Source organism: Oncorhynchus kisutch, linkage group LG14 (assembly GCF_002021735.2).
Source record: "Oncorhynchus kisutch isolate 150728-3 linkage group LG14, Okis_V2, whole genome shotgun sequence".
Lineage (NCBI taxonomy): Eukaryota > Metazoa > Chordata > Actinopteri > Salmoniformes > Salmonidae > Oncorhynchus > Oncorhynchus kisutch.
The window spans coordinates 89297229-89312123 of NC_034187.2; the positions used below are offsets into that span (position 1 = coordinate 89297229).

Here is a 14895-nt window from a genome sequence, read left to right on the forward strand (position 1 = left end):
TATAGTGAGCAGGACTAGAGGCTCTACAGTGAAATAAGCCAATAAACACTAACCAGAACAGCAATGGACAAGACATATTGACATTAAGGAGAGGCATGCTTAGTCAAGTGATCAAAAGGGTCCAGTGAGTGGAGAGGTTGGTTGGGGATCACGGTGATTTAGACAGCTAGCCAGGCCATCGGTAGCAAGCTAGCATAGGATGGAGGTCTGTTGTTAGCCACCTCTTGCGTTCCGTCAGTAGATTAGTGTGGTTCCGTGTGGTAGAGGGGATTAATCCAAATCACACAACAACAACAAAAATAAAAACAATAGATATAGTTATAGAGGCCCAAGAAGAAAACATAATAATAATAAAAATAAATAAATTGTCCGATTGTCTATTCAGATAGCAGCCGGTAAGACAGCTAACGGTTAGCAGGCCGCAGATGGGCGTTCAGGTAACGTCGCGACGGAGGAGCCAGCCGGATAAGTCCTTCGGGTAGATAACGTCGGCAGTCCAGTTGTGAAGGCCCGGTGGGGCTCCGCGTAGGCAGTAAAACGGGTCCGGATAGGTGACTGCAGCCCAGGAGTGATTGACGGAGCTGGCTAGCTCCGGAATAATTGATGTTTGCTCCGTAATCGACGAAGGCCGATAGTCACACGGATAGCAGCTAGCTAGCTGTGAGATCCGGGTATGAATGTCCAGAGAGCAGTCGAAATCCAGGGACATGAGAGAAAAATTGGTCCGGTATGTTCCGTTCCGAGCCGCGCCGTACAGAACTGGCGATAGATTTTCGAGCTAAAGGATAGCTGATGACCACAAACCGTGGTTAGCTGAATACTAACGATTTGCCAGTAAAGAAGCTAACTAGCTTCTGATTAGCTTCAGGCTAGCTTCTTGGAGTTTCTGGCTAGCTTCTGGCTAGTTTCAGGCTAGCTTCTGGCTAGCTTCTGACTAGTTTCTGGCTAGCTTCTTGGAGGATTACAGATTTGAGGTAAATAATACTTTTTTATAAATATAAATTGGTGAGGCGGGTTGCAGGAGAGTGTTTTGAAGATGAGTTGATGGAAAAAAAATATAAAAATATGTAAATATATATATATATACAGGACACGACAAGACGAGGACAAAAGACGTCTGAACTGCTATGAAAGATCTTAGAAACGGCCATGTTCTGTTATAATCTCCACCCGGCACAGCCAGAAGAGTACTGGCCACCCCTCAGAGCCTGGTTCCTCTCTAGGTTTCTTCCTAAAATCCTGCCTTTCGAGGGAGTTTTTCCTAGCCACCGTGCTTCTACACCTGCATTGCTTGCTGTTTGGGGTTTTAGGCTGGGTTTCTGTACAGCACTTTGATATATCAGCTGATGTAAGGGTTTTATTAATACATTTGATTGATTGATAGACTATACTTACAGAGTCGTCCTCCTCCTCCAGCTCTCTCTGCTGCTCCTGTTGTCGCTTAGCCTTCATCTCCATGGACTCAGTGATCAGGTCTCTCAGGATGGTGACTGGCTTGGCTGCCGTGATGAACGGATGCTACAGGAGAGAGCGAGGAAGGCAGTAAGTTGACCAAGCTCTGACTAAAAGTGTGTCTAATATGTTCATAGGCGAAGGGGGCAGCACAGAGACAAATGTCCAGGTGTTACTCTGATGAGCTGAGCAAGTTTTGTATGAGCACGCAGAAGTCTGTGTGTGTGCGTCTCACCTGCAGTAGCTGTGTGTGCGTCTCACCTGTAGTAGCTGTGTGTGTGTGCGTCTCACCTGTAGTAGCTGTGTGTGCGTCTCACCTGTAGTAGCTGTGTGTGTGTGCGTCTCACCTGCAGTAGCTGTGTGTGCGTCTCACCTGCAGTAGCTGTGTGTGCGTCTCACCTGCAGTAGCTGTGTGTGCGTCTCACCTGCAGTAGCTGTGTGTGTGTGCGTCTCACCTGTAGTAGCTGTGTGTGTCTCACCTGCAGTAGCTGTGTGTGTCTCACCTGCAGTAGCTGTGTGTGTGCGTCTCACCTGCAGTAGCTGTGTGTGTGTGCGTCTCACCTGCAGTAGCTGTGTGTGTGCGTCTCACCTGCAGTAGCTGTGTGTGTGCGTCTCACCTGCAGTAGCTGTGTGTGTGCGTCTCACCTGCAGTAGCTGTGTGTGTGCGTCTCACCTGCAGTAGCTGTGTGTGTGCGTCTCACCTGCAGTAGCTGTGTGTGTGCGTCTCACCTGCAGTAGCTGTGTGTGTGCGTCTCACCTGCAGTAGCTGTGTGTGTGCGTCTCACCTGCAGTAGCTGTGTGTGTGCGTCTCACCTGCAGTAGCTGTGTGTGTGCGTCTCACCTGCAGTAGCTGTGTGTGTGTGTGCGTCTCACCTGCAGTAGCTGTGTGTGTGTGTGCGTCTCACCTGCAGTAGCTGTGTGTGTGCGTCTCACCTGCAGTAGCTGTGTGTGTGTGTGTCTCACCTGCAGTAGCTGTGTGTGTGTGCGTCTCACCTGCAGTAGCTGTGTGTGTGTGCGTCTCACCTGCAGTAGCTGTGTGTGTGTGCGTCTCACCTGCAGTAGCTGTGTGTGTGTGTCTCACCTGCAGTAGCTGTGTGTGCGTCACACCTGCAGTAGCTGTGTGTGTGTGCGTCTCACCTGCAGTAGCTGTGTGTGTGTGCGTCTCACCTGCAGTAGCTGTGTGTGTCTCACCTGCAGTAGCTGTGTGTGCGTCACACCTGCAGTAGCTGTGTGTGCGTCTCACCTGCAGTAGCTGTGTGTGCGTCTCACCTGCAGTAGCTGTGTGTGCGTCTCACCTGCAGTAGCTGTGTGTGCGTCTCACCTGCAGTAGCTGTGTGTGTGTCTCACCTGCAGTAGCTGTGTGTGCGTCTCACCTGCAGTAGCTGTGTGTGTGCGTCTCACCTGCAGTAGCTGTGTGTGTGCGTCTCACCTGCAGTAGCTGTGTGTGTGCGTCTCACCTGCAGTAGCTGTGTGTGTGTCTCACCTGCAGTAGCTGTGTGTGCGTCTCACCTGCAGTAGCTGTGTGTGTGCGTCTCACCTGTAGTAGCTGTGTGTGTGCGTCTCACCTGCAGTATCTGTGTGTGTGTGTGCGTCTCACCTGCAGTAGCTGTGTGTGTGTGCGTCTCACCTGCAGTAGCTGTGTGTGTGCGTCTCACCTGCAGTAGCTGTGTGTGTGCGTCTCACCTGTAGTAGCTGTGTGTGTGCGTCTCACCTGTAGTAGCTGTGTGTGTGCGTCTCACCTGTAGTAGTTGCGTGGCTGTAGCTCTCTGTTCTGGGTTCTTCACGAGACATTTCTTTACAAAGTGTGTGAAGTCGTCTGTCCACAGCTCAGGCTTCCTGAACGTAGGTGGAGGGTTGGTTGGGATCATGAAAATAGCCTGAAATACAGAGGAAGAAGAGACAGAAAACACCTAGTTAAGCAGGTAGTATAGAAACCTCTCTGTAACCCTAATGAATGTCTATAGACCGCTTGGTACGGACCTCTCTGTAACCCTAATGAATGTCTATAGACCACTTGGTACGGACCTCTCTCTAACCCTAATGAATGTCTATAGACCGCTTGGTACGGACCTCTCTGTAACCCTAATGAATGTCTATAGACCGCTTGGTACGGACCTCTCTGTAACCCTAATGAATGTCTATAGACCGCTTGGTACGGACCTCTCTGTAACCCTAATGAATGTCTATAGACCGCTTGGTACGGAACCTCTCTGTAAACCCTAATGAATGTCTATAGACCGCTTGGTACGGAACCTCTCTGTAAACCCTAATGAATGTCTATAGACCGCTTGGTACGGACCTCTCTGTAACCCTAATGAATGTCTATAGACTGCTTGGTACGGCAACCGCAAGGCCCCCGACCGTAAGGTGCTACAGAGGGAAGGCCCCCGACCGTAAGGTGCTACAGAGGGAAGGCCCCCGACCGTAAGGTGCTACAGAGGGAAGGCCCCCGACCGTAAGGTGCTACAGAGGGAAGGCCCCCGACCGTAAGGTGCTACAGAGGGAAGGCCCCCGACCGTAAGGTGCTACAGAGGGAAGGCCCCCGACCGTAAGGTGCTACAGAGGGAAGGCCCCCGACCGTAAGGTGCTACAGAGGGAAGGCCCCCGACCGTAAGGTGCTACAGAGGGAAGGCCCCCGACCGTAAGGTGCTACAGAGGGAACAGCCCAGTACATCACTGGGGACGAGCTCCCATCCAGGACCTCTATACCAGGCGGTGTCAGAGGAAAGCCTAAAGAATTGTTAAAGACTCCAGTCACCCAAATCAGTCATGTGAGACTACCGCACGGCAAGCGGTACCGATGCACCAAGTCTGGAACCAACAGGACCCTGAACAGCGTCTAACCCCAAGCCTTAAGACTGCTAAACAAGACTGATAAATAGCTATTACCTGGTACTCAAGGTATATATAGCCATGTTATTACCTGGTATTCCCCGTATATAGCCATGTTATTACCTCCTTGTATATAGCCATGTTATTACCTCCCTGTATATAGCCATGTTATTACCTGGTACTCCCTGTATATAGCCATGTTATTACCTGGTAATCCCTGTATATAGTCATGTTATTACCTGGTACTCCCTGTATATAGCCATGTTATTACCTGGTACTCCCTGTATATAGCCATGTTATTACCTGGTACTCCCTGTATATAGCCATGTTATTACCTGGTACTCACTGAATATAGCCATGTTATTACCTCCCTGAATATAGCCATGTTATTACCTCCCTGAATATAGCCATGTTATTACCTCCCTGAATATAGCCATGTTATTACCTCCCTGTATATAACCATGTTATTACCTCCCTGTATATAACCATGTTATTACCTCCCTGTATATAACCATGTTATTACCTCCCTGTATATAACCATGTTATTACCTCCCTGTATATAGCCATGTTATTACCTGGTACTCCCTGTATATAGCCATGTTATTACCTGGTACTCACTGAATATAGCCATGTTATTACCTAGTAATCCCTGTATATAACCATGTTATTACCTGGTACTTCCTGTATATAGCCATGTTATTACCTCCCTGAATATAGCCATGTTATTACCTCCCTGAATATAGCCATGTTATTACCTCCCTGAATATAGCCATGTTATTACCTGGTACTCCCTGTATGTGGCCATGTTATTACCTGGTACTTCCTGTATATAGCCATGTTATTACCCAGTACTGGTACTCCCTGTATATAGCCATGTTATTACCTGGTACTCCCTGTATATGGCCATGTTATTACCTGGTACTCCCTGTATATGGCCATGTTATTAACTGGTACTCCCTGTATATAACCATGTTATTACCTAGTAATCCCTGTATGTGGCCATGTTATTACCTCCCTGTATATAGCCATGTTATTACCTGGTACTCCCTGTATATAGCCATGTTATTACCTGGTACTCCCTGTATATAGCCATGTTATTACCTGGTACTCCCTGTATATAGCCATGTTATTACCTCCCTGTATATAGCCATGTTATTACCTCCCTGTATATAGCCATGTTATTAACTGGTACTCCCTGTATATAACCATGTTATTACCTGGTACTCCCTGTATATAGCCATGTTATTACCTCCCTGTATATAGCCATGTTATTACCTGGTACTCCCTGTATATAACCATGTTATTACCTGGTACTCCCTGTATATAACCATGTTATTACCTGGTACTCCCTGTATATAGCCATGTTATTACCTCCCTGTATATAGCCATGTTATTACCTGGTACTCCCTGTATATAGCCATGTTATTACCTGGTACTCCCTGTATATAGCCATGTTATTACCTCCCTGTATATAGCCATGTTATTACCTGGTATTCCCTGTATATAGCCATGTTATTACCTGGTACTCCCTGTATATAGCCATGTTATTACCTGGTATTCCCTGTATATAGACATGTTATTACCTCCCTGTATATAGCCATGTTATTACCTGGTATTCCCTGTATATAGCCATGTTATTACCTCCCTGTATATAGCCATGTTATTACCTGGTATTCCCTGTATATAGCCATGTTGTTACCTCCCTGTATATAGCCATGTTGTTACCTGGTACTCCCTGTATATAGCCATGTTATTACCTGGTACTTCCTGAATATAGCCATGTTATTACCTGGTACTTCCTGAATATAGCCATGTTATTACCTGGTACTCCCTGAATATAGCCATGTTATTACCTGGTACTCCCTGAATATAGCCATGTTATTACCTGGTACTCCCTGTATATAGCCATGTTATTACCTGGTACTTCCTGTATATAGCCATGTTATTACCTGGTACTCCCTGTATATAGCCATGTTATTACCTGGTACTCCCTGTATATAGCCATGTTATTACCTGGTACTCCCTGAATATAGCCATGTTATTACCTGGTACTCCCTGTATATAGCCATGTTATTACCTGGTACTTCCTGAATATAGCCATGTTATTACCTGGTACTTCCTGAATATAGCCATGTTATTACCTGGTACTTCCTGAATATAGCCATGTTATTACCTGGTACTTCCTGAATATAGCCATGTTATTACCTGGTACTTCCTGTATATAGCCATGTTATTACCTGGTACTTCCTGTATATAGCCATGTTATTACCTGGTACTTCCTGTATATAGCCATGTTATTACCTGGTACTTCCTGTATATAGCCATGTTATTACCTGGTACTTCCTGTATATAGCCATGTTATTACCTGGTACTTCCTGTATATAGCCATGTTATTACCTGGTACTTCCTGTATATATCCATGTTATTACCTGGTACTTCCTGAATATAGCCATGTTATTACCTGGTACTTCCTGAATATATCCATGTTATTACCTGGTACTTCCTGAATATAGCCATGTTATTACCTGGTACTTCCTGAATATAGCCATGTTATTACCTGGTACTCCCTGTATATAGCCATGTTATTACATGGTACTTCCTGAATATAGCCATATTATTACCTGGTACTTCCTGAATATAGCCATGTTATTACCTGGTACTTCCTGAATATATCCATGTTATTACCTGGTACTTCCTGAATATAGCCATGTTATTACCTGGTACTTCCTGAAAATATCCATGTTATTACCTGGTACTTCCTGTATATATCCATGTTATTACCTGGTACTTCCTGTATATATCCATGTTATTACCTGGTACTTCCTGTATATATCCATGTTATTACCTGGTACTTCCTGAATATATCCATGTTATTACCTGGTACTTCCTGTATATATCCATGTTATTACCTGGTACTTCCTGAATATATCCATGTTATTACCTGGTACTTCCTGAATATAGCCATGTTATTACCTGGTACTCCCTGTATATAGCCATGTTATTACATGGTACTTCCTGAATATAGCCATGTTATTACCTGGTACTTCCTGAATATAGCCATGTTATTACCTGGTACTTCCTGAATATATCCATGTTATTACCTGGTACTTCCTGAATATAGCCATGTTATTACCTGGTACTTCCTGTATATATCCATGTTATTTTAATCTGTTATTGTAATTCACTGTATTTATTCCTTGTGTCCCTATATTTATCTTTAACTCTGTTTTGTGTGAAAAGGACCCGGAAGCATTTCACTGTTAGTCTACACCTGTTGTTTATCAAGCATGTGACAAATCACATTTTTGGGAGGGGATTTGATCAACACCTGGATCTCTCAGATTCAAAGTTCTCTGGAGTATTCCAGATTCCTTATTTTTCAGCTATAGCCGCCAACGAGTCATTAGCTAGGACGTGGATTCAGGAAGGCCACCCCCCACCTCTCTGATTCAGAGGGGTTGGGTTAAATGCAGAAGACACATTTCGGTTGAATGCATTCAGTTGTGCAACTGACTAGGTATCCCCCTTTCCCAATTAAGAGCATCAACATGTAGCCGAACTGCACTACATCTCCAACCACATAGGTTTGTCCTCAGCCATCTCTATAGAGGTGATGCCCAGGGTTAGAGGTTAGACTCACCCTCATGGGATGTATATCAGCGTAGGGAGGTTTGCCCTCAGCCATCTCTATAAAGGTGATGCCCAGGGTTAGAGGTTAGACTCACCCTCATGGGATGTATATCAGCGTAGGGAGGTTTGCCCTCAGCCATCTCTATAAAGGTGATGCCCAGGGTTAGAGGTTAGACTCACCCTCATGGGATGTATATCAGCGTAGGGAGGTTTGCCTTCAGCCATCTCTATAGAGGTGATGCCCAGGGACCAGATGTCTGCCACACAGTTATATCCTATCTCCTGGATGACCTCTGGAGCCATCCAGAACGGAGTCCCGATCACCGTGTTCCGCTTTGCCATCGTGTCCTAGACAGGGACAGAATAATACGAGCGTTTGTCTCATCTATATATAAACTTCTGTGATTCACTGCTACATTCACTACAATAAAGTCAAGATAATCTATATATAGACTTCTGTGATTTACTGCTACAATCACTACAAAAAAAATCAAGGATAATAAAAACGCCTGATAAAACTGACACCAGATTACATTGTTAGACACAGTCAGAATTGACTTCAGCGAGACAGAGAGAGTTGAAGACAGACAGGCAGACAGACACAGACAGGCAGACACAGACAGGCAGACAGACCGTGAGTTGTCCCGCTACTCCAAAGTCAGCCAGTTTGGCATGGCCCTCTGTGTTGAGGAGAATGTTGCCTGCCTTGATGTCTCTGTGGATCTTCCTCATGAAATGCAGATACTCCAGACCTTTCAATGTGGACTTGAGGATGGTGGCTATCTCATCCTCTGTGAGCTATACAAGAGATGGTATAAATAATTCATTCTGATAATTCAGTAGTCTATGAATACACATTAAAATCACGACCAATGAATGTTAAAAGGTTACCGAAGCACCAAAGGTCATCTTCATTGTCATACGTCGTAAATATACTAACCGTCTTATTGCGTAGTCTGATGATGTCTGAAACAGAGCCGGCTCCACAGTACTCCATCACTATCCACAGGTCTGTGTTCTTAAAGTAGCTCCCATAGTACTTCACCACATAGGGACTGGACAGGAGGAGAGACAGAACAAACATTTTGCTGAGCAAACAGAGTGTGGTACTGGTGTAGTATATAGATAGACGTGAATATGGAGGAGGAGACTGTTCTCCTCTCACTAGCCTCTGGAGCCATGCTAGTTCTGCCTGATGAACGTCTGGTTATAGTAACAGAGTGTGGGGTAGTGTGTGTGGTACTGGTTATAGTAACAGAGTGTGTGGTACTGGTTATAGTAACAGAGTGTGGGGTAGTGTGTGTGGTACTGGTTATAGTAACAGAGTGTGGGGTACTGGTTATAGTAACAGAGTGTGGGGTAGTGTGTGTGGTACTGGTTATAGTAACAGAGTGTGGGGTACTGGTTATGTGATTGTGGAGGAGGAGACCGTTCTCCTCTCACTAGCCTCTGGAGCCATGCTAGTTCTGCCTGATGAACGTCTGGTTATAGTAACAGAGTGTGGGGTAGTGTGTGTGGTACTGGTTATAGTAACAGAGTGTGGGGTAGTGTGTGTGGTACTGGTTATAGTAACAGAGTGTGGGGTACTGGTTATAGTAACAGAGTGTGGGGTAGTGTGTGTGGTACTGGTTATAGTAACAGAGTGTGGGGTACTGGTTATGTGATTGTGGAGGAGGAGACCGTTCTCCTCTCACTAGCCTCTGGAGCCATGCTAGCTCTGCCTGATGAACGTCTGGTTATAGTAACAGAGTGTGGGGTACTGGTTATGTGATTGTGGAGGAGGAGACTGTTCTCCTCTCACTAGCCTCTGGAGCCATGCTAGTTCTGCCTGATGAACGTCTGGTTATAGTAACAGAGTGTGGGGTACTGGTTATGTGATTGTGGAGGAGGAGACCGTTCTCCTCTCACTAGCCTCTGGAGCCATGCTAGTTCTGCCTGATGAACGTCTGGTTATAGTAACAGAGTGTGGGGTAGTGTGTGTGGTACTGGTTATAGTAACAGAGTGTGGGGTACTGGTTATGTGATTGTGGAGGAGGAGACTGTTCTCCTCTCACTAGCCTCTGGAGCCATGCTAGTTCTGCCTGATGAACGTCTGGTTATAGTAACAGAGTGTGGGGTACTGGTTATGTGATTGTGGAGGAGGAGACCGTTCTCCTCTCACTAACCTCTGGAGTCACGCTAGTTCTGCCTGATGAACGTCTGGTTATAGTAACAGAGTGTGGGGTAGTGTGTGTGGTACTGGTTATAGTAACAGAGTGTGGGGTACTGGTTATGTGATTGTGGAGGAGGAGACTGTTCTCCTCTCACTAGCCTCTGGAGCCATGCTAGCTCTGCCTGATGAACGTCTGGTTATAGTAACAGAGTGTGGGGTACTGGTTATAGTAACAGAGTGTGGGGTACTGGTTATGGTAGCTCTGCCTGATGAACGTCTGGTTATAGTAACAGAGTGTGGGGTACTGGTTATGGTAGCTCTGCCTGATGAACGTCTGGTTATAGTAACAGAGTGTGGGGTACTGGTTATGTGATTGTGGAGGAGGAGACCGTTCTCCTCTCACTAGCCTCTGGAGCCATGCTAGTTCTGCCTGATGAACGTCTGGTTATAGTAACAGAGTGTGGGGTACTGGTTATGTGATTGTGGAGGAGGAGACCGTTCTCCTCTCACTAGCCTCTGGAGCCATGCTAGTTCTGCCTGATGAACGTCTGGTTATAGTAACAGAGTGTGGGGTAGTGGTTATAGTAACAGAGTATGGGGTACTGGTTATGCTAGCTCTGCCTGATGAACGTCTGGGCCAGAGAGTCTTTCCTCTCTTACATACAGAATACCTGTCACACTGCTGCATGATGGATATCTCCTTGATGATCTCCTGGAGGTCTGACTCAACAGGAACCTGTTTGATAGCCACCACCTGGCCTGACTCCTTATGGATGGCTTTAAACACACTGCCATAGGACCTGGAGGAGACGAATCAAGACAGTGGAAATGATGCAGAAAGTACCAAAGACCAGGATCCTGTATAACATATTAGTGGTTCCATCAGCCATTTCATAAATCTAGTCATTATCATAATGTCAATGTACACAAACATCTCTTTTCATTAGAAATGTTATTCAGGTTATAATGATGTAAAAAAAAAAATTTGTGATGAATTAATATTCTCACCCTTCACCAAGTTTTTCCAGAACATCAAAGACCTCCTCCGGTTGTTTTGTTAGACTGTCTTCACTCAGTTTCTTCAGCTTGCTGTGGAGGAAGAGAATCAACCACAGAAATAAATAGAACAGGAATCCCCATTCAAGTCAATGGTGGAATAATGGTTGGGCTGCCAGCCATTTTGAGTGTACCCATGGCAGGAAGTAAAAGCAGGAAGTGTACCCTTCAATCTGTGCTGTGATTTGTTGAGTCAACTCAACTTACATTAGACAAAAAAAAAATACATTCCATCACATGAGCTACATCAGCTGACATTTGAATTAACATTCTACATTACCATGGAAATCCAGCATCAGTTGATAGGCCAATTCAAATGACCATGGAAATGGCATCACAATAACAGGCAGTCATTGCGAGTGTATCCTTGAGTTTACCAGTGAACTTCCCAGGGTTCAAGCAAAGATGTTTATATCTAACCCAAGACAGACCACAGCTTGTTGTTACCAATCGGAGCAAATGAATCACAGTAGGCAGAACAAGAAAGGGGGTATTAACTTATTTTCGATATAAACACCCACTCTGTGAAGTGTGAGTGTGCAATAACTAAATTCACTCTTGCACTACTAAACAACACACTTTTTTGAAAGTTTGGCAAAGGTTAAAGACTACATTTTTTTGTAAAAAAAAAAAAACTTAGTCCACTCTGTTTTTCAAAACAGAAAACTATATTGGTCAACTCTTTCCTCAATGAGAAAATGTGTAGTATGTTGTCCAAAATCCATCTCCTACCACGGCCGGACATTGGGCTTCCACTCACCACCATTATTTGCTAGTGAGTGGAAACGTCAACCGGATGCTTCACACTTATACATCCGGTAAAAATATCTGTCATTATTCTCTCTGTGGCTAGAGGTTCCAAGTCTGCTCTATTCATTCTATTTCTATGGCATCAACAACACGACAAGAATTGTGGAACTGGGTCCGCAGGGAGTTTTATATAACTTATGCTGAAGTAACTAGCTATCTTTTTAGGCAAAAAAGTTAACATTACAAGAACACACAAATCAGCTAATATTAAACAGATGCTGTCAAGCTAAACAACTAGCTAACGGTAGCTACCTAGCATTTAGTTAAATGAAGGTAATTTAAAACATCTACTGTTAGCTAGCTAGATAACTAACGTTACAAGTCAAAGTGGTGAAGCTAACGTTATCTTATAAGAAATTACAAATATTGTTAGCAAACTTGCTAACGTGGCTAGCCGGTTACCTACAGCCACAGATTGAAAAATATTTGATATAATGTTAGCTGTCGAGGCTAATTTAGCTAACTAACATACATAACTTGTACTTTTCCAAGCGAATCAAACGTACACATACCTTTTGGGCGCTGTCGGCTCCATGGTGTACAACTAAAGACAATCTCCTTTGAATTTACAAACGCTGAAATATAACCAAATCAAAATAATATTTTCATTCTTTGCTGTCGTTGTTTCAGGCAGCTGTGCGGTGTGTCATGGCGCTCACCTTCTTCTTCTTCGAAGAGATTTAAAGGCGGTTGGCATCCAGTAAATGTTGCATTACCGCCCCCTAGTACTCTGGAGTACAACTCCCTTACACTTTTTAAACATTTTTATAATCAAAAATCAACAAAGAAGAACAACAAAATACCCTACCATTTAACACTACACTCACAAAAGAATAATAAATACCCTACCATTTAACACTACACTCACAAAAGAATAATAAATACCCTACTCCACAATTTAAATCTATTTAATCCTACTTCAGGCCAACAGCCTGAAAGGATGGGACGCCATCACTAAACACACACTGTAGCTCTGCAAATCAACCATTCCAGTGTTTTACTTGCTATATTGTATTTACTTCGCCACCATGGCATTTTTTTGCCTTTACCTCCCTTATCTCACCTCACTTGCTCACATTGTATATAGACTTATTTTTCTACTGTATGATTGACTGTATGTTTGTTTTACTCCATGTGTAACTCTGTGTTGTTGTTTGTGTCAAACTGCTTTGCTTTATCTTGGCCAGGTCGCAATTGTAAATGCCTACCTGGTTAAATAAAGGTGAAATAATTAAAAACATTTAAATAATAATTAATAAACCCCCACTGCCTTCCATTCTACTAGCTAACATGCAATCATTGGAAAATAAAACTGACGACTTACGAGGAAGATTAAACTACCAATGGGACATTAAAAACCTTACTATCTTATACTATCTTGTGGCTGAACGACGACATTATCAACATACAGTTGGCTGGTTATATGCTGTATCGGCAGGACAGAACAGCGGAGTCTGGTAAGACAAGGGGGGCCGACTATATATTGTAAACAGCTGGTGCACGATATCTAAGGAAGTCTCAAGGTTTTGCTCGCCTCAGGTAGAGTATCTCATGATAAGTTGTAGACCACACTATCTACCTAGAGAGTTTGCATCTGTATTTTTCATAGCTGTCTACACACCACCACAGAGCGATGCTGGCACTAAGACCTCACTCAATGAGCTGTATTCCGCCATAAGCAAACAGGAAAAAGCTCACTCAGAGGCGGCGCTCCTAGTGGCCGGGGACTTTAATGCAGGGAAACAAATCAGTTTTACCAAATTACTCAGCATGTTAAATGTGCAACCAGAGGGAAAAAACTCTAGACCACCTTTACTCCCACTCAGAGACACATACTGTACAAAGCTCTCCCTCGCCCTCCATTTGGCAAATCTGACCATAATTCTATTCTCCTCATTCCTATTTTACAAGCAAATATTAAAGCAGGAAGAAACAGTGACTCGGTCAATAAAGAAGTGGTCAGATGAAGTAGATGCTAAGCTACAGGACTGTTTTGCTAGCACAGACTGGAATATGTTCCGGGATTCTTCCGATGGCATTGAGGAGTACACCACATCAGTCATTTGCTTCATCAATAAGCGCATCGATGACGTCGTCCCCACAGTGACCGTACGTACATACCCCAACCAGAAGCCATAGATTACAGGCAACATCCTCACTGAGCTAAAGGCTAGAGTTGCCACTTTCAAGGAGCAAGACTCTAACCCGGAAGCTTATAAGAAATCCCACTATGCCCTCTGACAAACCATCAAACAGGAAAAGAAAAGATTTGGCATGTGTCCTCAGTTCCTCAAAAGTTTCTACAGCTGCACCATCGAGAGCATCGTGACCGGTTGCGTTACTGCCTGGTATGGCAACTGCTCGGACTCCGACCGCAAGGCATTACAGAGGATAGTGCGTACGGCCCAGTACATCCCCAGGGCCAAGCTTCCTGCTATCCAGGACCTCTATACCAAGTGGTGTCAGAGGAAGGCCCTAAAAATTGTCAAAGACTTCAGCCACCCTAGTCATAGACTGTTCTCTCTGCAACCACACGTCAAGCGGTACCGGAGCGACAAGTCTACGTCCGAGAGGCTTCTAAATAGCTTCTACCCCAAAGCCATAAGACTCCTGAACATCTAATCCAATGGCTACCCTGACTGTTTGCATTTCCCACCCCCTCTTTTACGCCACTGCTACTTTCTGTTATTATCTATGCATAGTCACTTTAATAACTCAACCTACATGTACATATTACCTCAATTACCTTGACTAACCGTTGCCCCTGCACATTGACTAACCGTTGCCCCTGCACATTGACTAACCGTTGCCCCTGCACATTGACTCCGTTGTCCAATAATTCAAATAAAGCAGCAATAGCCAAGCATGATGGAAGGTTAGTGCTATCTGGGATCCTTGGGACATCCCTACCCTAAACAAATGCTCTGTATGGTCAATCCGTCATCTGCAGTGGCCATACAGCA

At 44.5% G+C, this 14895-nt stretch overlaps 1 protein-coding gene across 2 annotated transcripts in view; it reads right to left on the bottom strand.

The window, feature by feature from the left end:
- Positions 1-12606, bottom strand: part of stk3 (serine/threonine kinase 3 (STE20 homolog, yeast)) — a 30433-nt gene extending 17827 nt beyond the window's left edge. The window contains exons 1-8 of one of the 2 annotated variants that reach the window (XM_031789162.1): positions 12445-12606; positions 11075-11155; positions 10738-10866; positions 8855-8969; positions 8548-8712; positions 8095-8262; positions 3192-3329; positions 1396-1518 (exon numbers count right to left, since the gene is read on the bottom strand). In XM_031789162.1, the coding sequence (XP_031645022.1) occupies positions 1396-1518; positions 3192-3329; positions 8095-8262; positions 8548-8712; positions 8855-8969; positions 10738-10866; positions 11075-11155; positions 12445-12467 (942 nt within the window). In that variant the 5' untranslated portion in view covers positions 12468-12606. The remainder of the gene's footprint in view (positions 1-1395; positions 1519-3191; positions 3330-8094; positions 8263-8547; positions 8713-8854; positions 8970-10737; positions 10867-11074; positions 11156-12444) is intronic. The other variant, XM_031789161.1, reaches the window with a different exon arrangement.
- Positions 12607-14895: the final 2289 nt, after the last annotated feature.